General features: G+C 42.7%; 1 protein-coding gene across 6 annotated transcripts in view; it reads left to right on the top strand.

The window, feature by feature from the left end:
• Positions 1-3,626: 3,626 nt before the first annotated feature.
• NF2 (NF2, moesin-ezrin-radixin like (MERLIN) tumor suppressor) overlaps positions 3,627-26,049 on the top strand; it is a 184,580-nt gene continuing 162,157 nt past the window's right edge. For 3 of the 6 annotated variants that reach the window (XM_075829860.1, XM_075829810.1, XM_075829849.1), the window contains exons 1-4: positions 8,386-8,464; positions 11,245-11,509; positions 18,559-18,684; positions 18,772-18,894. In XM_075829860.1, coding sequence (XP_075685975.1) covers positions 11,396-11,509; positions 18,559-18,684; positions 18,772-18,894 — 363 coding nt within the window. In that variant the 5' untranslated portion in view covers positions 8,386-8,464; positions 11,245-11,395. Of the gene's footprint in view, positions 3,646-8,385; positions 8,474-8,536; positions 8,675-11,244; positions 11,510-18,558; positions 18,685-18,771; positions 18,895-26,049 lie in introns of those variants that run through there. The other 3 variants (XM_075829842.1, XM_075829832.1, XM_075829821.1) reach the window with 3 other exon arrangements.

Below are 26,049 nucleotides of genomic sequence, written 5' to 3'. Positions count from 1 at the left end.
AACATAAAGCCCAACACAGAGCGGTAAGCCGCCGGTTACTGACCACAGCAGCGCTATACACGCATCATTTTGTACCGATCCAGTCCCCAGCACGGCTCAGTGCCCGACGAAGGTCTGTCTGACCGAAACGTCGACGTCGCACATACAGCCTCTGGCATCCATAATAAAAATATATTTTTGTAACACAAGCAAGGTGTGCCGAGTACAAATTCTTAACCCATAAAGCCCAATGTGTCACGAGAAAATAATCTCAGAATCGCATGGATAGGCAACAGCATTCTGAAGTTATTACCACATAAAGTAAAACATGTCAGATTTGAAAAATGGGCTCTGAGCCTTAAGGCCCAAACCAGGCTGCGTCCTTAAGGGGTTAAAGGTAATGTGTTGCCAGAAAAACATGTTTTGTTTTTTTTTAATTAAACATTTAGTGTGTAGGTGATTAAACATTGTTCAAATTTTTTTTATTTTTTTCACGAGTCAGGAAATATTATAAATTAATTCTAATTTATAATATTTCCCATTGCTGGTCACTAGATGGAGCTATTCCCAAAATTGCAGCATTGCAAAATTGGGTAAAAAGCCCTCGCTCTAGTGAGCTCTCAGCATCCCCCCCCCTCCTTTATCCTGGCTAGTGCCGGGATAAACGAGGGGTTTGAACGGTCTAACCTCCTACACTGTGTGTCGCCATTTTTTGAGCTAACACACAGTGTAGAAGGTTTACATACAGTAGTAAACGTACACAAACACGAACATACATAGAAATCTCTTACCTGCTCCTGCCGCCGCGGCTCCCTCCGGCCCGTCCGCTCCGTCTGCTGCCGCTGGTCCAAGTGCACAAGTCCGGAAGCCGCGACCGGAAGTAGTAATCTTACTGTCCGGCCGCGACTTCCGGTCCACAGGAAAATGGCGCCGGACGGCGCGCATTTCAAATTGGACTGTGTGGGAGCGGCGCATGCGCAGTTCCCACACAGACGGCGTACATGTTAGTGGATGGAACGGGCCCCGTTCGCAGTCCCTATGGGACTGTGGCTGCCGTATTCCATGTCTGTATGTGTCGTTAATCGACACATACAGAAATGGAAAAAAAAATGGCAGCCCCCATAGGGAAGAAAAAGTGTAAAAATAAGAAAAAGTAAAACACAAACACACAAATAAATATAAATGTTTTTAATAAAGCACTAACATCTTTAACATATTAAAAAAAATATTGTGATGACACTGTTCCTTTAAGGAAGAATCCTAACCCAAATTAAATTCTACAAATTCCTTGAGGGGTGTGGTTTCCAAAATGGGGTCACTTCTGGGGGACACTGTACTGGGCTCTGCAAATGCGACATGGTGCCCAAAAAACATTCTAGCAAAATCTGCGCTCCAAAAGCCTGCCATATGCTGGAGACTGCAATATCCCTTTAACATTTGCCATATGTCTATTTTATGTTTGAATAATTTTTTAAATGTTCTTTTCATTCTTTAAGAGGTTAGAAGGCTTATAAATTTAGAAGGAATTTTTTTTACATTTTCAAAATTTTAAGTATTAGAGGCTCTGTCACCACATTATAAGTGCCCTATCTCCTACATAAGGAGATCGGCGCTATAATGTAGGTGACAGTGATGCTTTTTATTTACAAAAACTATCTATTTTAAACCACTTTATTAGCGATTTTTAGCTTTATGCTAATGAGTTTCTTAATGCCCAAGTGGGCGTGTTTTTACTTTCGTCCAAGTGGGCATTGTACAGAGAAGTGTATGACGCTGACCAATCAGAGTCATGCACTCCTTCCCATTCATTTACACAGCAGCATCGCGTTCTTACTAGAACACGATGTGCAGCCACATACACAGACATTAACGTTAATCAAGTGTCATGATAATGAATATACATGACCTCCAGCCAGGACGTCATGTGTATTCAGAATCCTGACACTTCTGAATCTTTTCTGTGAGATTTCCAGCAAGGGAAACGAAATCTCGTTTACATCATAATCTCGCGAGATTACACGTGGCTTGCTGGAATCTCACAGAAAAGATTCAGAAGTGTCAGGATTCTGAATACACATGACGTCCTGGCTGGAGGTCATGTATATTCATTATCAGGACACTTGATTAACGTTAATGTCTGTGTATGTGGCTGCACATCGTGTTCTCGTAAGAACGCAATGCTTCTGTGTAAATGAATGGAAAGGAGTGTATGACGCTGACTGGTTACTGATTGGTCAGCATCATACACTTCTCTGTACAATGGGACTATTGGCGGTGTCTAAAAAACTTCAGACATCTGATTACCCGTTGGGGAGCCAGGAGCTCATATTGAATTTATTGAAAATTGTACTTGGATGTAATTACTTCCTATTTGAAGACGATTATTTTTTACAACTCAGGGGTACCGCGATGGGTGGAAATGTTGCACTGACATACGCCAACATATTTATGAGTATGTTGGAGGAAGAGTGTGTCTATCTGTCCCACCACTTTAGATGTGCTCTGGAGTGGTGGAGATATATAGACGACATCTTCCTAATTTGGCAGGGGAGCCTTGAGGAATTGAATAACTTTCATGAATTTTTAAATACCATGGATCCTGATCTGAGTTTTACTGTTGTATCATTACAAGAAAAAATACAGTTTCTTGATGTTGAAATTAAATTGACTGAAAACATACTTTCCACTAATTTGTTTATTAAGCCAACAGACAAAAATAACCTATTAAGGTTTGAAAGCAACCACCCGCGCCCTATGGTTAAATCCTTACCATTTAGCCAATTTATTCGACTTAAACGAATAATCAGTGAGGAGGGATCAGTAGACGAAAAACTAAATGTCCTTACACGTTAATTTAGGGATAGGGGATATCCTTCGACAATCATACGTGAACATCGCCATAAAATTGAAAATATTGCACGTAGTGATCTCCTCCGACCCCCTACAGGGACGAAAGATCCAAATATTGATGACAGTAAAAAGATTAATAGGATTCCGATCATATCCACATACAGCGAGATTAGTCAGTCCCTCTCTCAAATAATACGTAAACATTCGCCAATATTGGGTAACTGCCAACTACCCGAGTTTAAAGTACCTCCCCTTTTTTCTTATCGCCGATCTTATAATCTAGGTGACAAATTGGTGCGATCGGACCTGGGTACAAAGAAAAAAGAATCACAAACATTTCTGGCACCCAGGAAAAAGGGATGTTATCCATGCCTGAATTGTATAAATTGCACATTAATGATTAAGGGAGATAAATGTTCACACCCTGTTACCAACAAGATGCATAGGATTAATCATTTCTTGACGTGCCATAGTGACTTTGTGGTCACTTTGTGGGGGGGGTGGTGGTAGGGCACGCTTATTAAAAAAGGAGTTGGAGTGGATTTTTCGACTTAACACCCTGAGACCCCAAGGTTTAAATATCGATTATAAATTAGGGGTGGTGATCTGAACTAGTTGACTTGCTTCCGGTAACTGTTGGATTTGCTTCTATGACTCTATCCGCATAGGGAGATGACATGTATATCAGCCAAATGATGAATACGATGTCTTTTAAATTTATGTGATCCATTAATTTCTTCTTTTTTATTCTGTCCACATAGATCGCTATTGTGAAGAAATGAACACTGACATATTGGACTTCAGGAACGCATAAAGGTCTATTGGTCTCAAAGCTAGAGTTCAGTATGCCGATTTTACGGCTTTGTTCTCACTACACACAGAGATCCAGTAATACTACCCATGGATAGTCTCAACCATCCTATTAGCATATACTGTGTTACTTCATGCCTTATTTTTTTTTTTAAACTCTGAGTGATAACATTACACCAATGTGACATTGAAATAAAATATTCTTATAAAAACCTTCGGTGCCTATATGTGAACTCCCTTATGTCAACGCACGGGCTGGATATGGTGTGCTATTTGCACATCTCAAAACCAGGTTGCGGTTGACCACGGAGGAGGCTTGGAACTCTTGGGAAAGGGATCAGCCAACTCTGTTTATAAAGACGTCGGAGATACTCTACTTTATCATATGTGAACTAAAAGGTTCTAATAAAAAGTTCAAATAGAACTTATGAGATATATTATGCTGCTATATAGGCATTTAGTATACACACAGTATTTATCACTATAGAGTAAGGGGCATATTTGCCCTTCTCTGCGATGGTCGCTACCCCGATGGAGTGCCCTTCTGCGCATGTGTGAGTTAAATCTGCATGCACGGCCCAACAGGGTGACTCATCGGCTCTTTAGCATACAATGCCATGGAGTATGAACACTGGATGAGATCAGGTGTGTAGACATGTGCAGTTCAATTTAGTAAAACGCCCAGATTTGGCCTTGAGACTAAACATAATTTGAATGTTCCTGACCTACGGCCAGTGAGTAATCAATTAAGGATACACATTGTATCATGTGTTTGTATGAAATATGATGAACCAATTATGTATGGAATAAGGAATTGATGGATCAGTGTTTGTATTGTATGTTTAAATTTTATCACGATGCACTTAGCACTTTTTGACTTACCTAGGGATAAAAGTAATATGTCCCGATGTATTATAAAAATGTATATTAATATTATTATTTCACTTAATGAATGTCATTACACAATTATATGCTGCATGGTATTTAAACCACGTTATACACTGTCAGTTCTGCTTGAGAAAGGTCCAGATTGGGACTGAAACGTAGCAATCTTATATATGGGTGAATAAACGTTTTCACTTTTTTGACTACTATGCTGTGGAGTGCTGCTTATTTTTTTAATTCCTAAATTTGGACTATTGGTCGTGGTCTGAAGGCTTGCACACACGAAACCCCTGATAGAGGTGATTATTTCAAGATTTGTGGTGCGGTTCTTCTTTGTATTTCATATATATATATATATATATATATATATATATTATTTGATGTTTCTTAAGTTATGGGCCTATTTTTTTTTTATTTTAATATGTTTTCTAATGTAACTTTATTTATTAACATTTTTTTTGTGGGGGAAGCCATCTTTATTATAATCTGTGTATAGGTCTCTGAATGACCCATACACAGGTGCTATATGGCACATCCAGGGCATAGGAGAGTAGGAACGGGAGCCGAGCAGATCTCCCCTATGCTGGAGCCCTTCTAGCGGTGAACGGTGTATGCTCTGTGGCATGTGCGATTCACAGGGGCCCACAGCGACCCTCGCTTCTAGGGGGAAAACGGGCGCCAATTTATTGAAGAGTGGAAGCAGCTGCAGTCATCCCAGGAGCTGCCCGTCAATTCAAATAAATTGCCAGACCCTGTCTGCTGTGAATGCAAGACCGCCCGGCAATTCATTTGATTTGACGCCTCCCCCCACCACTGTCCAACCCTTCAATGTGAGCGGGGTTACTAGCGGTCACACGCAAAGTAGGTCACTGAACTACTTTTAATGTTACAGCTAGTAACCCCAGTCACATAGCTAATACAGGGTCTCTTCTGTAAGTTTAGGAGTCCCTGCATTAGCTTTTTCTGGTGCAGGGACCTCCAAGATGTGCCAGAATTATTAATACCTATTAATATTTCTGGCGCATCTCTAGGTCCTGTGTGCCATAATAGAAACTGAAGTTCATTGACCTTTAGTTTCTATTTTGGTGCAGGGGAGAAGAAAGAAGACCGAAGTCTACTGTAGGTGAGTAGGGTTTTTTTTACTTCAATGATCTACTTTTTTTTAAAAATAACATGGTCAAAGAGAATTGTGTGGGGGAGTTTTTATGAATGTTTTTTTAATACTTTATTGCCGCCTTAGAATGGCTGCTGTCTAATTGACAGCGTCCATTCCTAAGGTGGGGCTTAGCGTCGGCCAGTAAAAAGGCTGTGTGGTATTATCAGGCTGGGGTCAAAAACTGTGGCCTTTCCCACCCAGGTAATACCAGCCTGCGCCGCTCCACTGCCTGGCTGTCACTTCAGATGGTCGGGTATGTTCACACATACAAAAAGAAGTGGCTGTAAAGAGAAAACTGCCTCAGATTTCAAGGCGTTTTTGAAGCTGAAAATTAAGCATTTTTTCTTCATTTAAAGCTTATTTTGAGTTGTTTTTGTATTAAATGAAAAATCAGCTCCAAAAAAACGCCTCAAGTAGTGACATGCTACTTTTTACGAGGCATTTTTTAAATTCAGCAGCGTAAAAATACGCCTCATATGAACTACACAGTGTATTTCTCTTTGAAATCAATAGGAAACTATTTGCAGGCTTATTTCAAGTGTATTTTGGAGCGTAATACAAGCCTTTTACGCTTTAAAATAAGCCTGAAAATTAGCTGTGTGAACATATCCTCAAAGGTGTGGGAAGAGTAAGAGGCTTCTTTCAGACTTTCAGAACCATCTACTACCATCTGCCAGTGAAATTGCTTGAAAAAAAGGCAGAGACAAATGTTTGGCACACATACCTATGAGGAATAATGGAGTGTTTACACAGGCAGATTTCTGCCCATAGCGATCTTCTATATAACAAGTGGTTCAGTGCTCGTTTAAACGCCCTTTTACGCGGGCCAATACAAACTGGGGATGAACAATCGTTAATATGAGTGTTCAGTCTCCATACAGTTTGCATATTTTTGACAACACATCTTTTTACACGGGGAGATGTTCAGTCGACAACGATGATTTTACAGTTTGCATAAAAGATGCGACCAGCTGACAAACAAGCATTTGCTCGTTTATCGTCAGATCGCTAATCTGTTTACGCTCGTTCGCCCAATCATTGGCCTGTGTAAATAAGCCCTAAGAATTAGTAACCAAAATCCTTACTGGAATTCTTGCTTCCATTTAATTCACCATCAAGTAATGATGCCAGAAGAAGGGTGAACAGGAAACTTCCCCAAATTTTTTTTCTAAATTTCCCTTGTTTCTTGGAATCCTTAGAAATAAGTATTAGACACAAACTAGGGTAAATACATTAATAAATAAGCCCCATTAGCTCTGATGCTGAATTCTAATCGGTGCTGTGGGGAGTTGTATATGATTTCTCTGCAACAGGGACTTTTTAACCAGGGCTGTAGCATTGGTAGGGCCTGGTTCACATCGCGTTTTTATCCTTCCGTCCAGACGTATACCTCTGGCTGAACACAGCGACTTATCCCATCGAATATGGGATATGTCATCTGAACACCCTGGGAGAGCGCTACTTGAAGCACTGTGTCCGGGAAGAGCCTGATGTCACTGTTCGATATGGACAGTGATGCCAGGGGATTTCAACTTCAGAGTCCCCAGCCAAAGCATCACAACTGCTCTGGCCGGGGACTACTGTCCCGGGAAACCTCTTAGTATCACTGTCCATCTATGGACAGTGAAGTTTGAAGCTATAAAAACTCGGAATCCCTGACCAGAGTGTCAGCAATGCTGTGGCAGGGGATTTCAGTCCTGGAGGGAGCCCCTGACATCATTGTCCATATATGAACATTGACGTTAGGAGCTTTAAGATGCCGGATTCTACGACCAGAGCATCGGCACTGCTCTGGCCGCTGAGATTTAGCTCCTGGACGGAGCACCTAACGTCAGTCCCAGAGTCCCTGGCCAGAGCACTACCAATGCTCTGGCCGGGTACTCTGTTGTTGAAAGCCCCTGACATCACTGTCCTTATTTAGACCGTGATATTAGCGGTTTCCCCAGTCCTGGAGTCCTCGGCCAGAGCGCTACCGATACTCTGGCCTGGGACACCGTAGTTTAAAGCCCCTGACATCACTGTATAAATATGGACAATGACGTCCGGGGCTGGGATTCCAGGGACGAGTGCTACCTGATGCTCTTCCCGGGCACAATGGCCCTAAGGAAGCTCCCAGAGGTATGCGTTTAACGTATACCTCTGACAAATGCTATTCAGTGGCATCCATCACACATAGGCTCCCATGTTAAAAAAAAACAACACATAGGGATCCCTCTGGATAGAATAGTGTAGGCGACTACGATATTCCATAACACATAAACCTGGAGCCGGCCCTGACTGATGTACACCAGCCCGACGGAGACCAAAACGACACTCTCTTTGGCTCCGTTAGACTAATGGAGCCCTATGGACACGAGTAAAAATGTATTGGTAATCATGCCACCTGGCTGGTATTTTGGATGGGAAAGGTGACCACTTTACTGCCCTATGATTACTACTTATCTCATCTCCGCAGTTCTGAGGAACACTTACATACATAGGTGGGAATTACATTAGCTCTTTACATAAACCGTATCATCAGCATCAGACAGGACGATCTCCCACATCTTCCTGCTTCCATCCATTCCACACCACACTCACAGAACATCAGCAGCACACATGTGGTATAAGTACCAATAGAGCAACATCCTCTGTGACCAATCACAACACTTCTCCCAAAAAGTAAGTTGAGATCCTTTCAGTTATTGGTGAGTTTTTTTTGGGCGGGGCTCCAGGCAGCAGGGAAGTGCTCTGTGGTGTTTGTAGATTTTCGCAGCTTCCGGTAAACACCGTTACGGAACAAATGTAAGTGGAGTAAGTTCTCTGTACGGAAAGTGACTCCGCTGCGTTGTCATTCAGTTTGCCCCGGTAGTTGGTTGTAAGGGCAGTCTTATTGTACTGGTTTCTTAGCTCTCGCTATTTCATTGTGGAGTTAGGAAAGGTGTCTATGCGGATATGTGTGTTGTGCGGGTCCTTGTCCCTGTCTGGGTGTGCAGTGACCGGGTTTGCTTTATGGTAAGAAGAGGCGGCACTCGTCTTTCTATTTTACGACTCCGTTTGTTTTTCTGAGTTTGGTTGTTACTGGTGGCTTTGTGACTGGCATTAGTTGCAGGGTGGCGCATGTATGCTTGTCCCGTATTAGAGGGAAGGTTGGTTGGAGGAGGGGGATATGTTGTTTTTTGTGTGGGGGGTTTGAAGTTGTCTGTGTGGCACAGGAAAGAACAGTGGTGTACATGTGGCACGTGGTAGTCGTCTAGGTTCGGTATTCAGGACTGGCAGAAGTCTATGCATTGCTTGCAGGGGGAGGAGCAGCACTGTCTGTGGGTGGGGAGGGGGCAGAGTTGGTTACCATATGTCTTGGTTGCATTGTGGGAGAATGGGGGGTGGTCTGTGTTGTGTTTGGTGGGACTGGGAGAAAGTGGCATCGGCTGTAAGGGGCATGAAGGGTTTGGCCAGAAATATAATTTAAAAATGGGCAAGGTGATGTGACATTTTCATTATAACAAGAGTGCTTCCCCAGATGTAAATAATTTAACGACAAACATCAGTGTGACCCAATGTAAAAAGCGTCAGCTAGAGTTGTGGCGTGCAATGTGAGGAGGTTTCCAATCCTCAATAGGCGCAAAGCATTTCAATGTAATAAAGCGCGTAGCAATTTGTCTCTCTTGCAACAACTTATTTTTTTTATCCAATGATCAAATCGACAAATACATGAAGTTTAATCACATAATTTAATGTTACCCATAGTGCCAAGTATCCATAGAACATCCAAAAGAACATTTATCCCATGACAGTTCTGGCTTGGTGATCTGCTCCTACTAAACTGTCCCAATTGCATTGATAAGTATGCCCCAGTGCATCTGGCACTTCTGCATGTACAAGCCCTTAGTCCTAAGAAATCTTCTGGTTCTGCATTCTGTGAATTATTTTATTATGGCTACATGTATGGTATAGTGAAGGTGATGTCCTACCTTACTTTGGTCATAGACAGCAGTTGACTTCTCCAAGTTATGCACAGCTAGCCCCAGCACACCTTACTAACATCCAGCTGATGGTATGGTCTTGACCGCCCCCCCCCCCCAAATAAAACAATGCATCAAGGAGTTTACACAAGAAACAAATAAAAATAAATACATGATAAAGCCGCTATTCCTATCACTGTATTAAAGAAAACCTTTCACCTGCCCATACGTGTGCAGCATGTAATAGGCAGGGATGCACAAACACTGTCTAACTGTAAAAAAAATTCCTATCTTCCTCCGTTATTTACACATCGGTGCCGTTATATTTGGCACCCGATATGTAAATAAGCCCCTGAACTGTCAATGGGGCGTTTCTATATAACTAAATGGCAAGGGGGCGTGATGTCTTCGCTCTGACACTGTCCAATCAGCTACGGACAGTGTCAGGGTGGCTTGCGCAGTGTTCCCTCCTGCGAGAACACACACAGACTGGTGGTTCTGTAGAGAGCGCTCTCTGTCTGTGTTCAAGCGGGGAGGGGGGGGGGGGGACACAGCGCAAGCCGCTCTGACACTGTCCGTAGCTGATTGGACCGTGTCAGAGCGAAGACCTCATTCCCACTTGCCATTTAGAGAGAAATGCCCCATTGACAGTTTAGGGGCTTATTTACATGTCGGGCGCCAAATATAACGGCACCGATATGTAAATAACGGAGGAAGTTAGAAAAATGATTTCAAGTGAGACAGGGTTTGTGAAGCCCTGACTATTACATGCTGCACTCAGCTGCAAGGTCTCCAAGAGGAGGTGGACAGACTGTTGACACACATCCCCCACTGCACCGACCAAGGTATAGATGGCTGGGGGCCAATTCACATCGGTAACAACATTTTGTACTGTTTCCATACAGTATGTTACTGGACTATTAGAATCTGGATGGTAGCTCTTTGTGTTCCCCAATAGTCACTTTTGCTCTGTAATGCCTGAGGTGGCAAATTTTATAAGGTAAAGGGCCTTTTACACCGGCCGACAATCGGCCGATGCAGCGAACGCTGATCAATGAGACATCGTTGATCGGCGCTCGTTTGCTCCTGTCACACGGAGCTATGGATGGGGACGAGCGGTCGTTACTCCGATCTCTTGTCCCAATACATTATCATCATGTCAGCAGCGCATGTCCCTGTTTACACTTGGACATGCGCTCCTGAAAACAATAATATTTCTCTTTTTTTTATTTTTATTTTTTTAAACTATACGATCAGAAGATGATTGATCGTTTGTCTGCTGATTGCTGCCCTGTTTACACAGGGCAATTATTGGGAACGAGCATTCTATGAACGCTCGTCTGCACAATAATCGGCCAGTGTAAAACCCCCTTAAATTCATAGTGATAAGGGCCTTGGCGATGACCTTGACCTATAGGTGCTGTACAATGTCACCCACGATATGCCCATCCATGAGCACCAAAGTTACCCACTTACTAATTGGTACTTACAGGTGTATGTTTCTGTAGTCGTAGGCAGATGAAATAAATCATTTTATAAAATGGGTGTTACTATTTGATATAAAAAATAGTGTGCTCTACTCCAATTTACTTATCTAATTTTTTTTATTTTTTTTCCCCCCAGTATATCACATTTGTAGGACAAACTGACATGGAAGAAACCAACATTTCCAAGCATTGCTACAAAAACAGGATGGATAAAGAAACTTGTTTTTTATATGAAAACTGAAATTACCTCTTGTTGATTCATTTAAATCTTCGGAAGTAAATTTAACATGGCTGGGGCCATCGCTTCAAGAATGAGCTTTAGCTCTCTGAAACGTAAACAGCCTAAAACTTTCACAGTCCGGATTGCTACTATGGATGCAGAAATGGAATTCAACTGTGAGGTAAGGGCGAGCCTGCTCAAATATGGCGTTATATAGTGCCGTGTTAAAAGTTAGTTGTATTTAAAAATGCGCTCTTTAACCCCTTCAGGACTGAGCCATTTTTCATTTTCGTTTTTCACTCCCTGCCTTCCAAAAGCCATAGCTTTTTTTTATTTTTCCGTCAATAGTGGTGTGGGGGCTTATTTTTTGCGGGACGAGTTGTAGTTTGTATTGGTAGCATTTAAAGTACCTAGCGGTAAACAATTTTTTTTTAAACTGTAAAAAAAAAAAAATGAAAAAAAATTAGTTCTGTTTTACCACATTCTGAAAGGCATAACTATTTTTTCTTTTTCTGTGGATTGAGAGGTGTGAGGGTTGATTTTTTTGCGTAACTTTTTTTTTTTTTTTTTTTCCTTGCACATTCCCTAGGGGACTTGAACCAGTGATCGTTAGATCGGTGGTACAATACACTGCAATAATTTATTGCAGTGAATAGTGATTTTTACAGGCTTCTATTAAGCTCTGCCACAGGTAGGGCTTAACAGAGGCCATGGGCACCCCCAGATCATGTCGTGGGGACGCCGAAGAGCTGTCGGAGGGGGCCGCTCCCTCTTTTTAAAGTCTCAGATTCTGCGGTCGCGATTGACTACTGCATGTGAGTTAACTGGCCAGCAATTGCGCGATCGCTGTTCCTGGCCGTTCGTATCGGGTGTCGGCTGTAAAACACGGCTGACATTCACAGCGTATGGAGCGTGTTCAGTGCGTGAGCGTGCGCCATACATCACCCACTGCACCAGGATGTAATGGCAGATGGAAGTGTGCGAAGGGGTTAAATAAAAACTAGTAAAAACATGGTCTTTCGCATTATAGTTAAAGGGGTTTTCCGGAACCAATTAACTAATTTCTATTTCACTGCACATATAAAAATAATGTAACTTGTAATATACTTACGTTTTGATTTAATCTTCTAACACCTGATTCCAGCGCTGGTTAATTGATGCGTCTCCAGTATCAGAATCCTTACTTCCGTCCATGATCTGAGGTCCATTTTCCGGCTGGCTCAATGTACGTCATTCCTGACATCACTGTACACTGAGTAGGGATGCACGATGCATCGAAACTTCGATACTGTGCATCCCCAAACTGTTCGATACCGTTGTTTCATGTACTTCGATACTTAGCTGTGCGGCCGCACGGCTTAGTATAGTAATACATGAATGTACGAGAGCGGGGCTGCGTGATAAAGCCATTGCCCCGCTCCTGAGTCCTGACAAGTGCGCGCTGTCAGGATGATGTGATGCGGCCAGCGCTGCACTAATGAGCGGCGGCATTGAAGACAGACCATGGCGGGGGCCCTGCAAAACACCCCCATGTTCTGTCTTCAGTGCCTGAACCGCTTCTCATTAGTGCAGCGCCGGCCGCATCACCTCAGGCTGACCGCGCGCACTTACTGTCAGGAGCCGGGCAATGGCTGTATTACACAGCCGCAGTCCCGCTCTATAACGGCGGAGATCGGAGAAACCTCTCATCTCCGCCGCTATTCCCCTGAATGCTGCGATCAAAGCTGACTGCAGCATTCAGAGGTAAATGAGAAGGGGGAATGCCCCTTTGATTGCGTCACAGGAATCCCTGTGACGTGATTGAGGGACATACCATATGTGGGCAGACAGCCCAGGGTCCATTGAAGGACCCCAGGGCTACTTACCATATTTCCTGTTGTTAGGGCATACTTGGGTATGTCCTAACAACTGCCTGTGTACTATCCGTACACAGGCTAATCTCCTTAATATAGATATATGCCAGTACATTAAAGTTTAAATAAAGTAAAAACCTAATGTAATATTTAAAAAAAAATACACATACACCTTTTTTACAATAAACATTAAAATAAGTCTCAATACAAAAAATATACATATTCGGTATTGGCGCAGCCATAATAACCACAACTATTTTTTTGCGTCATTTATGATGTGTACGCTGTAAATTTTTTTAATAAAAACTGCTTTCTTTCACTTATTGTGATGAATTTAACCTCCATATGCCTTACTATTATTGTGAGGCACATTCAAAATTCATCACACCACGTGCCTCACATCAGAAAATGGAAGAACTTAATTTTTTATTACTGTTGGAAAAGTATAGTTTTGGTATCGAAATTGCAATACTACACAAAGTATCGGTATCTAAGTCAAAATTCTGGTATCGTGACATCCCTAAGGCCTCATGCACACGACCGTGCTCATAATTACGAGCACGGCCGGCCACGGGCAGCCGGCCGTTTTTCCGAGCCGTGCTCTCATTATAAAGTATAGTAGCATGGCCCGTAAAATAAAAAAATAGAACATGTTCTATCTTTTTAACGGCACGGGCACCTTCCCGTGAGAAAACGGGAAGGTACCCGTGGCCAACAGAATTCTATGGGCCCGTTATTTCGGGTCGTAATAACGGGTGTTTTTACGGTCGTGTGCATGAGGCCTAACACTGAGGGAAGTGGTGGACAAGATACTCTCTTTCTTCTGGTAGTTTCCGGTGTGCTGCTAGGGGAGAGAAACACTGCTAGTCTCTGAGCATGCAGGGTTTCTACACTAGCAGTGTTTACCACGCATGCACACTCCTGCGCTATCACAGCGCCTGCGCGTCATTTTCTCCCCCCTAGCAGCAGACTGGAAACTATGTGACGTCAGGAGCCAGTTGCTAGTAGCGCTCTGACAAGGACTCCGCCGGCGCTAGGGTTAGGGGATTCCCCAGAGTCCCGGAGCAGAGCCTATACTAGCGCTCTGCCCAGGACTCCGACTCTGGGGAAGACCCTAACAACACTGTCCGCAGAGCCTATACTAGCGTTCTGCCCGGGACTCCGGCTCTGGGGTCAAATGAAGTGTTTTTTTTTTTTGTTTTTTTTTTACCATTATGTAAGAGAGTGTTGTTTGGTACAGCACTGATATGTTGATGTTTATCGTTCGCTCTCACTGATCTAATGAGAGCAGTAAAAGGGCAATGGAGATTGTTTATAGCTGCGTGTAGTAGGCGTGATGATTCCCTGCTGCCGGCGCATTGCATGCTGGGACACAAGCGGTGCATGCCGGGAACTGTTTTACCGGAAGAGCAAGACAACGACCACACAGAGGTAAACAAACCTCTCAATGTAAACTCAAGCGAATAAGGCTGGATTCACACGAGCATGTTCGGTCCGTAAAAGACGGAAGGTATTTCGGCCGCAAGTCCCGTACAGAACACACTGCAGGGAGCCGGGCTCCTAGCATTATACTTATGTACGACGCTAGGAGTCCCTGCGTCGCTGCAGGACAACTGGACTGTAATCATGTTTTCAGTACGGGACAGTAGTTCCACGGAGAGGCAGGGACTCCTAGCGTCGTACATAACCTATGATGCTAGGAACCTGGCTCCCTGCAGTGTGTTCAGTCCGGGACTTGCGGCTGAAATACGTTCCGTCCTTTACGGACCGAACATGCTCGTGTGAATCCAGCCTAATGGTGAATTAAAAAATATAAATGTAGATAACTATATTCAGTGGGCATTGTTCGATAAATTGAGAAGCGTTGCAGTGATTTATAAAAAAAAAAAAGTATTGGAAAACCTTTTTTAGGAATTGTTTATTCCTTGAATTATATTGTGCCTACTCCAGGACCTAAGGGGGTCATGTATGATACAGGTGTTTCTCTTTGGTGTTTCAGTCTCTCTGTGCTGTGGATGTGTCATAAATATCAATTGTCAGAATGTTTCTTTATGGGATTATACAGTGGGCACTGTTAGGGTGCCCTTACATATTAGAGTAAAGGACCCGCTGATTTTGTCAGGATTGGCCAGCTATCTCGTGTACGGGGGTGTCCCAACTCTGACCTATGGCAGATATCGGGAGAAAGCATGATTGGGCATGTTGAATTGTAATTAAAAAAATCCACGGGATATAAGCCAGCTTGCTCCCCTCTCTCCAATGTAAACCTATGCGGGAGTTAGGAAGAATAGCTGTCGGCTAGACTAACAATGCATTGCAACTTTGCATGTAAAGATAGCCCATAGAGAATCATTGTGCTGCAATATTATAATAGAATTCTAATGTATATGTGCAACTGCACTCCTCACGCAGCTGCAAAAACCAAAAGTTTAAGTAATAAAATTGTACTCTACTAATACATTATGCAATGTTATTATTCTACTCTGGTACATGTTATAGTAGAAAAAATATTGCCTGTTGTACAGTATGTCAGAGAAAATATAGTACTTATAAGGCTACATTCACAAGAGAGTAGAAGATTCACGCGCGTGAAAAACGCACGTGAATCTGGTCCGTTATGCATCAGAGTGCTTTGCGAGTGGCATGCGTTATTCACGCACTCGCAAAGCCCGTGTGCGGTGCGTAGTTTTCACGCACCCATTGACTTCAATGGGCGATAGGTGTGTGAAAAACGAACCAATATAGGACATGCAGTGAGTTTTAAGCAACGGACACACGCCGTGTGAAAACTCCTGCATGTGTGAATAGCCCCATTGAAATCAATGGGCCCGTGTTCTGCGCATAATTTCTCTGCGCAGCACACGGACATTATTCATGTTCGTCTGAATGAGCCCCAAGGCTGATATCAGCTTTCAGATTATATATATATATATATATATATATATACACTACCGTTCAAAAGTTTAGGGTCACTTTTAGAAATTTCCTTATTTTTGCAAGAAAAGCACAGTTTTTTTTCAATGAAGATAACATTAAATGAATCAGAAATACACTCTATACATTGTTAATGTGCTAAATGACTATTCTAGCTGCAAACGTCTGGTTCTTAATGCAATAACTACATAGGTGTATAGAGGCCCATTTCCAGCAACCATCACTCCAGTGTTCTAATGGTACATTGTGTTTGCTAACTGTGTTAGAAGGCTAATGGATGATTAGAAAACACTTGAAAACCCTTGTGCAATTATGTTAGCACCGCTGTAAACAGCTTTGCTGTTTAGAGGAGCTATAAAACTGACCTTCCTTTGAGCTAGTTGAGAATCTGGAGCATTACATTTGTGGGTTAGATTAAACTCTCAAAATGTCTAGAAAAAGAGAGCTTTCATGTGAAACTCGACAGTCTATTCTTGTTCTTAGAAATGAAAGCTATTCCATGCGAGAAATTGCCAAGAAGCTGAAGATTTCCTACAATGGTGTGTACTACTCCCTTCAGAGGACAGCACACACAGGCTCTAACCAGAGTAGAAAGAGAAGTGGGAGGCCCCGCTGCACAACTGAGCAACAAGACAAGTACATTAGAGTCTCTAGTTTGAGAAATAGACGCCTCACAGGTCCTCAACTGGCAGCTTCATTAAATAGTACCCGCAAAACGCCAGTGTCAACGTCTACAGTGAAGAGGCGACTCCGGGATGCTGGACTTCAGGGCAGAGTGGCAAAGAAAAAGCCATATCTGAGACTGGCTAATAAAAGGTAAAGATTAATATGGGCAAAAGCACACAGACATTGGACAGAGGAAGATTGGAAAAAAGTGTTCTGGACAGACGAATTGAAGTTTGAGGTGTTTGGATCACACAGAAGAACATTTGTGAGATGCAGAACAACTGAAAAGATGCTGGAAGAGTGCCTGACGCCATCTGTCAAGCATGGTGGAGGTAATGTGATGGTCTGGGGTTGCTTTGGTGCTGGTAAAGTGGGAGATCTGTACAAGGTAAAAGGGATTTTGAATAAGGAAGGCTATCACTCCATTTTGCAACGCCATGCCATTCCCTGTGGACAGCGCTTGATTGATTTCATCCTACAACAGGACAATGACCCAAAGCACACCTCCAAATTATGCAAGAACTATTTAGGGAAGAAGCAGGCAGCTGGTATTCTATCTGTAATGGAGTGGCCAGCGCAGTCACCAGATCTCAAACCCATAGAGCTGTTGTGGGAGCAGCTTGACCGTATGGTACGCAAGAAGTGCCCATCAAGCCAATCCAACTTGTGGGAGGGGCTTCTGGAAGCATGGGGTGAAATTTCTCCCGATTACCTCAGAAAATTAACAGCTAGAATGCCAAAGGTCTGCAATGCTGTAATTGCTGCAAATGGAGCATTCTTTGACGAAAGCAAAGTTTGAAGGAGAAAATTATTATTTGAAATAAAAATCATTATTTCTAACCTTGTCAATGTCTTAACTATATTTTATAGTCATTTTGCAACTCATTTGATAAATATAAGTGTGAGTTTTCATGGAAAACACAAAATTGTCTGGGTGACCCTAAACTTTTGAACGGTAGTGTACCTTCATATTAGTGACGTTAACGTTTTTTTCATAACATTATTGAAACACAGTTAGTGAGTACATTTTTGGCTTTTGTGTGTCTACACAATGCTGTTGTCTAATAAATTTATGAATAGTTACTCCTTCTGTATGTTTATAAGAGTCCTACCCCAACCCAAAGAAAAAAAAAAAAGTAATGGGATGTGTCACGATCTGTGGGTATGTGGACCCACTGGGCCGTACCTCCGTAACGGGTTAGCAGCTGGCCAAACAGTGTCAGTGCCAAGTCAATGTATATATAGTAAAAGCACAAGGGTACCTGTAGTAGTTCAGACAGTAGCAATGGCTAGGCTCAGATGGGACCTTGGCAGCAGACACCAGGCGTGGTGTAACACAGCAGGCGTGACCGTTGGCACAACACAACTCAAACTTTCTAAGGCACAGGAATAAGTTAGCATGGGATATAGGATACAGGTAGTGGGTACGGGAACACTGGGAACAGGATAACACTAAGGGACCATTTGCAAGACTAACGTGGGTAAACACAACAACGCTCAGGCAAGGAGTAAAGTGGCAGGGCCCTTCTTATAGACCAGGGTGATCATGGGCTAATAGATGCTTATTTTCATGTGCGCGCGCTCACAGATCCATGGCTGCGGCCGTTGGGGGGTGAGTAATCCTGACGGTCCGGGGCCGTGGACACTACAGGATGTATAAGCCAGCCACTCAGTTTTAAGTATGATTCTTCAAGGAAATAACATTTCCTAGAAAACAAAAAATATTTCTTAGGGATTTATTATATATTTATTTTTACATGTATTTGTTTTCCTTTAGGTAAAGTGGAAAGGGAAAGACCTTTTTGACTTGGTATGCCGTACCTTGGGGCTTCGTGAAACATGGTTCTTTGGGCTTCAATACATGGTTAAGGACACCATTGCATGGCTGAAAATGGATAAAAAGGTAACCTGAAAACAATAGTTTTCTTATAGTAATATATTGATGATTTGATGTCCTTGCCTAATTTCAGTTACCCTTTATGGCTTAAAGGTATTGGACCATGATGTCCCGAAAGAAGAACCTGTCACTTTCCAATTTTTAGCCAAGTTTTACCCAGAGAATGTTGAAGAAGAACTTGTACAGGAGATTACTCAGCATCTCTTCTTCCTGCAGGTACTCCTCTTACTGTTGCTATATTTATTGTTCATTTTTTTGACTATACATTTACTTTTCATCTTAATGTTATTGGGGATCACCATGGGCTGCCATAGAACCCATCGGCACCCCGCGATACATGCGGGGATGCCAGTGGGATGAGAGCGGGAGCCCCCTCCCTCTAAAATCACTCAGATGAGGCGATCGCTATTGAGCGCCGCATCTGAGGGGTTAAATATCATCGGAGACAACTGCTAGTGGTCTCCGATCGTTGCCCTGAAGCCCGAGGCTGTTACTAACAGCCCGGTCTTCAGCAGCACACCGCATGCGGGGAAAGTTCTTCTGAAGTGCCGGCATGAAAAGGCGGCGCTTCAGAAGAACTACCCTGAACGGCAGATGTAAAAACATTATACGCAGGTCGTTAAGGGGATAAACTTTTTTTGACCCACTAGGGGTCTTGAGGTCCTGCACCTCTGATCTTTACTATAATGCATTGCACTACCCACATAGTGCAATGCATTAGAGCGGTCAGTCATTCACTGACAGTAAGCCTATTAAATCCCATCTGTGGACGGGGCCTAATTGGCTATCGTACGTGGCAGACCAGGAGGCCATTATTAGGCCTCCAGTTGCCATAGCAGTGATCGGCATCGTCACGATAACCTCGTGTCGATACTGATCGCTACAAACCACTAAGATGCCACGATCGTGGTATCTGAGGGTTTAATGGCAGGGACCGTAGCTAGCTCCGTTCCCTGCCGTTACAGCACGGTGTCAGCTGTAACATACAGCTGACACCGGCGGCTGATGTCGCAGGCTCGGCTCCTGAGCCTGCGCCATCTTGAAACTGCGGTTGGGCGCCTTTTAGGCCCCGCCTCTGGGCGGGACCTAGCAGGCTTCCGTTCTAGGCAGACAGGAGGCCATTTTTCATCCTTCCTTCTGGGTCGTCTGTTCTGCTCCCCATCATGTCTCAGGGTATGTGTCGGCATCAGGTTTCTACATGACATTATGCTTTGTCCTTATATGTACTATTATAGCTGTACCCTGCCTTTTTTTTTTCTGCCCAGGTACTGTGGTAGGATTGTCTATAGCTCACTTCTATTTATCATATGCATAGATAGGATATATCTCTCTATCTATCTGGGCACTGTTATTCTATGTGCACACTCATTTCCCTGTGGGTTATTTGAGTGGTTTTTGACTTCCCTAGGTTGGCTGACTCTGCATGTTCATGGTCTTTCACATCTGACCTTACTGTTTGCATCTCTATATATGGTCCATTAGTTTTTATATTCCATGATATCTGTTGTATTATTTCTAATAAAGATTGTTTACTTTTCTATATTATATAGTTTATTATCATTCTTAGGGCTATGTCCCTTTTGTGTTCGCTTTTGGTTGTCTACTTGTATTAAGGGACCCCTTTTCATGCCATTGTTTTGGTTTGAGGTTTTTGTAGGTTTTTCAGGAGGCCATTTGTAGGCTTCTGGTCTGCCGGAGCGGTCATCGGAACCCCGCAATTTCATTGCAGGGTGCCGATCGACTTATAATCACCATAGATGCAGCGCTTGGTTTTGAGGGCTGCATCTAAAGGGTTAATCGGCCGGATTGGAGGCATAGGTCTGGTCCTGGCCTTGAAGCAGTGATAGCGTTAAGCTGTCACTGCTTTAAAACTGTGTCCGCAGACGTGTAGTTTTTAAAACGGGGTCACTTCGTGTGGGTTTCAACTGTACTGGTACTTCAGGGGCTTCTGCATACATGACTACGCAACAGAAAATCCCCAGTAGGCCAAATGGTGGTCCTTTCCTTCTGAGCCCTCCCATGGGCCCAAACGGCAGTTTATCACCACAAATGGGGTATTGCTCCACTCAGGACAAATTGGGCAACAAAATGGGGTATTTTATTTCTTGTGAAAATAATTTTTTTTTAGCTAAAATTACATATTATTGGAAAAAATTTATTATTTTTTAATTCCAAGCCCAATTCAAATAAGTTCTGTGAAGAAACTATGGGGTCTAAATGGTCACATTACCCATAAATGAATTCCTTGAGGAGTGTAGTTTCCAAAATGGGGTCACTTCTGGTGGGTTTCTATTGCTTTGATACCTCTGGGGCTCTGCAAATGCGACATGGCACCCGAAAACCAATCCAGCAAAATCTGCACTCCAAAGAACACACAGCGTTCCTTCCCTTCTGAGGCCTCCCATGGGCCCAAACGGCAGTGTATCGCCACAAATGGGGTATTGCTGCACTCAGGAGAAATTGGGCAACAAAATGGGGTATTTTATTCCCTGTGAAAATAAGAAATTTTGATGAAAAATCTTATTGGAAAAAAATTTCTTTTTTTTTCATTTCACAGCCCAATTAAAATACGTGCTGTGAAAAAACTGTAGGGTCAAAATGGTAACCACAACCTATAAATTAATGGGGTTAATTATTTACTCCAAAATGGGGTCACGTTTGGGGGATTCTTACTGTTTTGGCACCTCAACACCTCCTCAAACCTGGCACGCTGCTTAAAATATATTCTAATAAAAAAGAGGCCTCAAAATGTACTAGGTTCTTCTTTGATTCTGAGGCTTCTATTTTAGTCCACGAGCGCACTAGAGACACATATGTGGGACATTTCTAAAAACTGCAGAATCTGGACAATAAATATTTAGTAGTGTTTCTCTAGTAAAACCTTCTGTGTTACAGAAAAAAATTTAATACAATTGAAATTCAGCAAGAAAAATGAAATTTGCAAATTTCACCTCTACTTTGTTTTAAATCCTGTGAAATGCCTAAAGGGTTAAATAAACTTTATAAATGCTGTTTTGAATACTTTGAGGGGTCTAGTTTTTAAAATGGGGTGTTTTATGGGAGTTTCTAATTCATAGGCCACTTCGGAAACCGAACAGGTAACTTTAAAAAAAAATAAAAAAAAATGGCTTTTGACATTTTCTTAAAAATATGAGAAATTGCTGTTTATGTTCTAAGCCTTGTAACGTCCAAGAAAAATAAAAGAATGTTCAAAAAACGATGCCAATCTAAAGTAGACATATGGGAAATGTGAGCTAGTAACTATTTTGGGTGGTATAACCATCTGTTTTACAAGCAGATGCATTTAAATTCTGAAAAATTATATTTTTTATAAATTTTGCAATTTTTCACCAATAAACACTGAATATATCGCCCATATTTTACCACTAACATAAAGCCCAATGTGTCACGAGAAAACACTCAGAATCGCTTGGATAGGTTTAAGCATTCCGACGTTATTACCACGTAAAGTGAAATATGTCCGATTTAAAAAATGGGCTCTAAGCCTTAAGGCCCAAACTAGGCTGCATCCTTAAGGGGTTAAGGATTGCCTTTTAGCCGTGAGCGAGGTAAAGATGTCTAGGGTTTGCAAATTTTTATGTTGTCGTTCCAGTTTGGAAATTTCCTCATACAATGCAGAAAGGTTTCGCCTTCTAAGTCTTTTTTGGTACGAACTAATAGAAATGAATTCACCTCTGATCACTGCTTTATGGGCCTCCCAAATCACTGGCATGGGGCATTGATCCGAAGTATTCGTTTGGAAATAAGATATTTAAGACGAGGCAATACGTTTTCGAATAGCATCAGAGTTGAGTAGACTTTCATTTAGGGACCATGTCTTATTTTCAGATGTTCTATGTGTTAGCGAGCTGCGTAACCGTAGAGGAGAGTGATCTGAATGTAAAGTGGTAAGAATTCGTACTTCCGCAATATTTGGTAATATCGACAGAGGAAGAAATAAATAGTCGAGTCTCTGGTATGAGTTGTGTGGAGAGATGTAGTGCGTATAATCAATTGCTGTTGGGTGCATATACCGCCAGGTATCTATTAAGGGGAAGGACTGAAGAGATTTTTTAAAGTGAGAGTGCTCTGTGCGAAAGTGAGGACTTTTTTTGAGGAAGAGTCAAGGCTCGGTTCCAGAGCTTCGTTTAGGTCGCCACCCATTAAAAATATACCTTCTATGAAAGTCCTAGCTTTGTCTAGGACAGATGGGATCCAAGAAGCCTGGTTCGTGTTAGTTACATTTGTATTTCCCATCGTAACTAGTGATCCAGCCAAGAGGCCTTTTATGAATATGTATCTGCAATCGCTGTCAGAATGTGTATCCTGTAGAACAAAGGGTACGCATTTGGCGAGGGCTATTGCGACTCCACAGGAGTTTTTGTTTGGGGAATACGAATGAAACCATATGTTGTAGTGCGATCAATGGAAAGAAGGGGACTTATTGGCCCGTTGATGGGTTTCTTGAAACAATACAATTTCCGCTTTTGTTTTTTTTTAGATAATGTAGGATTTGCGAACGTTTGATCGGTGAGTTTAGGCCTCTAACATTGTAAGAGACTATTGACCATGTTGGTAGAGAGTTAGTCATTGTGACTTTGCAGAGTCGGAGAAGTTAGAATCTGTATCTCTCTAAGAAATGTCCTATAAAATGGGGGAGGGGAACAAGGGATGAAAGGAGCATAAACATAACTAGTACCGTTTGTAACAATACTATAAGTTTAACATCGGTGAATTGGTTCACCATGATCAACTGTTGCAAGCGAACAAATGTCATTTGACGTGGTAGATCAATAGAGAAGATCTTAAGGTGATTGATATCATATTGGAATTAGGAAACCAGGTATAGGTACATTGGTGTAACAGGGTAATCCTTACACTTTTTTTGGGACTACCAAACTGGGTAATACAACTATGTCTATATGTGATGTAAATAGTCTTCTGACTATAAGTGTTATAACCCCCTGCGAAAATAAACATGGAGGAGTAGTAAAATGAAAGATAGAGTTCACAATTAAGAAGAACGATGTTAGATATCTCGGCATTCCAGAATGAACGCTTGGCTGTTTAACAGCAAGTTGGGGGGAGTGAAGTAGGAAATATAAGTCAACATAAATTCTCTCACTATCTAAGTTCAGCTTCAAGAGTGCATAGAAATCCTATGTATTGGTTGTATCCTTCCTCAATAGGACATATGCACAACCACTAACTATATGTGAAACCAGAAATTAGAAGTAATAGAGAGCTAGAGTACGTTACACTGAAATGTTTAATTGTAAAGATATTCCAGAGACCTAGTGGTACATGAGTAAACCGTTCTGGCTAGTTCTCAGAATCCGTCAAGTCTAGCTATGGTAAATAACATGAATATAATAGACAGACTCTGTTCACACTCGGAACAGATCTTTGAAAGGATATAAACACCCACTTCTGGATGTAGTCTTGGGAGTGAAGCATTAGACGTTAGAGTCCCCTCATACTAAAGAGGGGTCTGATAGTGAAGAGGACATTGGAGTCTTGTGAGATCGGCGTCGTGCTCTTTGACTCTTAGGTGAATGAACTGTTTCCCATTGAGGAAGGTGTTGGAGAAGGGCTGCATCATGCACCATTTCTAGATTAGGATAAACCTCCAGAGAGATGTCCAGTTCAGAGCAGATGTTTCTGATGTCTGAAGATGATCTAGCTGTGAATCTCTTCCCATTTACGGAAAAGGAAAGTCCAAATGGAAAGAGCCAGCGAAATTGAATCTGCTTCTGCCGTAGTACAGACGTAAAGGGTTTCAGGAGCCGTCGTTTGTATAGAGTGGATGGTGCCAAATCTTGGTAGATAGAAATGTGGGTCTCTCCATAGAGAATGTGTTCTGATTTTCTGTATGATGCGATCTTTAATTCTGTAGTCCAAAATTCTGCAAATGATGTCCTTCGGAGGGTCCGAAGGGGATGGCTTTGGTCTTCGTGACCTAAGAGCCCTCTTGATGACTGACTAGGTTTGGATGATCCTCGGGGTCTAAGTATTTATGGAACGTCGAGGTTAGAGCGTTAAGGATATCCTCATTGGCAATTGACTCAGGCAGACCATAGATTCGGAGGTTGTTCCTCCGATCTGTTTTCGTGGTCTTCTAATATGGAATACATTTTATTAATATGCTCTTCTTGAGACTGTAGGCAAACGGTGAGATCAGTAGAGGAGGAAATTAAGGTAATTTGTGTCTTTTCCAGCGCGTCAACTCTATTTCCCACTTCTAAGAGTTCTTGCTTAATATCAGAAAGATGGTTGGCGAGCGGTTCAAGCGCTTTTGCCAATAATTCGCTTCATAAAGGATCTAGTAAATGGAAGTTCCTTTTCCTCTATATTCTGTTCATCCTCACAAAGATGCTCCAACTCTGAGTCTCCGCTTTTTGGGGATGTCTGTTAATGGTGAGGATGATTTGGGTCGATTTGACCCCCCCCCTCTTTTTTTTCTTTACTAATTTGTCCATCTCTGCTTGTGAGTGGGGGTGCGATTCTGTGCCTGTTTGTTTCGGGCCTTTTTATTTCAATGATTGTGCTGGTACAGGTAACTCCGTAACAAGATCAAGTTCTGTCAGAAAAGAGTCCCTATTATTCCCTTGACTCTGAGGGTAGCAATATTCAGTCTTTGTATCGTTCAGGGAATATTGAAGTTGAGGTGCCTGGGGAGAACAGTCCTTGGAGCGTGGGGCACTCAAAATTTAGGCCCCGGCTTTACACGTGGTGCTAGGCCACATTCTATGGGTGAGTGAGAGACTTGATATAAAGAGTCTGGAGAGCTAAGGGTCGGGGTTAGAACTTTTTGTGAGGAGCATGACCTCACCTGATGAGCGTTGCTACAGGTGGTAGTTTCGTTGTTTAGATTCCGGCGCCGGAAGTGCTGCGGCCAGAACAGTCTCCAAAATTGAGGCCCCGGCTTTCAAGTCCGCGGTAGGCCGTAACTCCAAAATGTAGCAAAAGTCACAAAAATTACCACCTGGACCTTCTCTCCGTCCCCGGCAGTCAGACACAGACCTCCGCTCCCTGAATGTGACGAAAACCAGGGTCGAAGTCACCTAAACCAAGCCTGGTAAGCAGGAGCACTTAGGAAGCACGTCTTCCCCGTGTCTCCAGGCCACGCCCCCCGGCTCTACACTGTTTCGATGTTGTTAGAGCAGTCTGCATCTATTTGGCCCTGACCGTCGTTTTGGCGCTCTGACTTTCCTTTTGTTCTTTCTAGACCCTGCAAGGAGTTGGTGGTGTCTAAGGCCACTATTGCTCGCTGGATCTGGGCTGTGAATTTGGAAATCTATCTCTTCAAGGATAAAGTTCCTCCCCTTCGGGTTACTGCCCATTGCACAAGGGCTATTGGTGCCTCCTGGG

The sequence above is a fragment of the Rhinoderma darwinii genome, chromosome 1 (genome assembly GCF_050947455.1).
Source record: "Rhinoderma darwinii isolate aRhiDar2 chromosome 1, aRhiDar2.hap1, whole genome shotgun sequence".
Lineage (NCBI taxonomy): Eukaryota > Metazoa > Chordata > Amphibia > Anura > Rhinodermatidae > Rhinoderma > Rhinoderma darwinii.
This window is presented reverse-complemented; position numbering and strand designations above follow the sequence as displayed.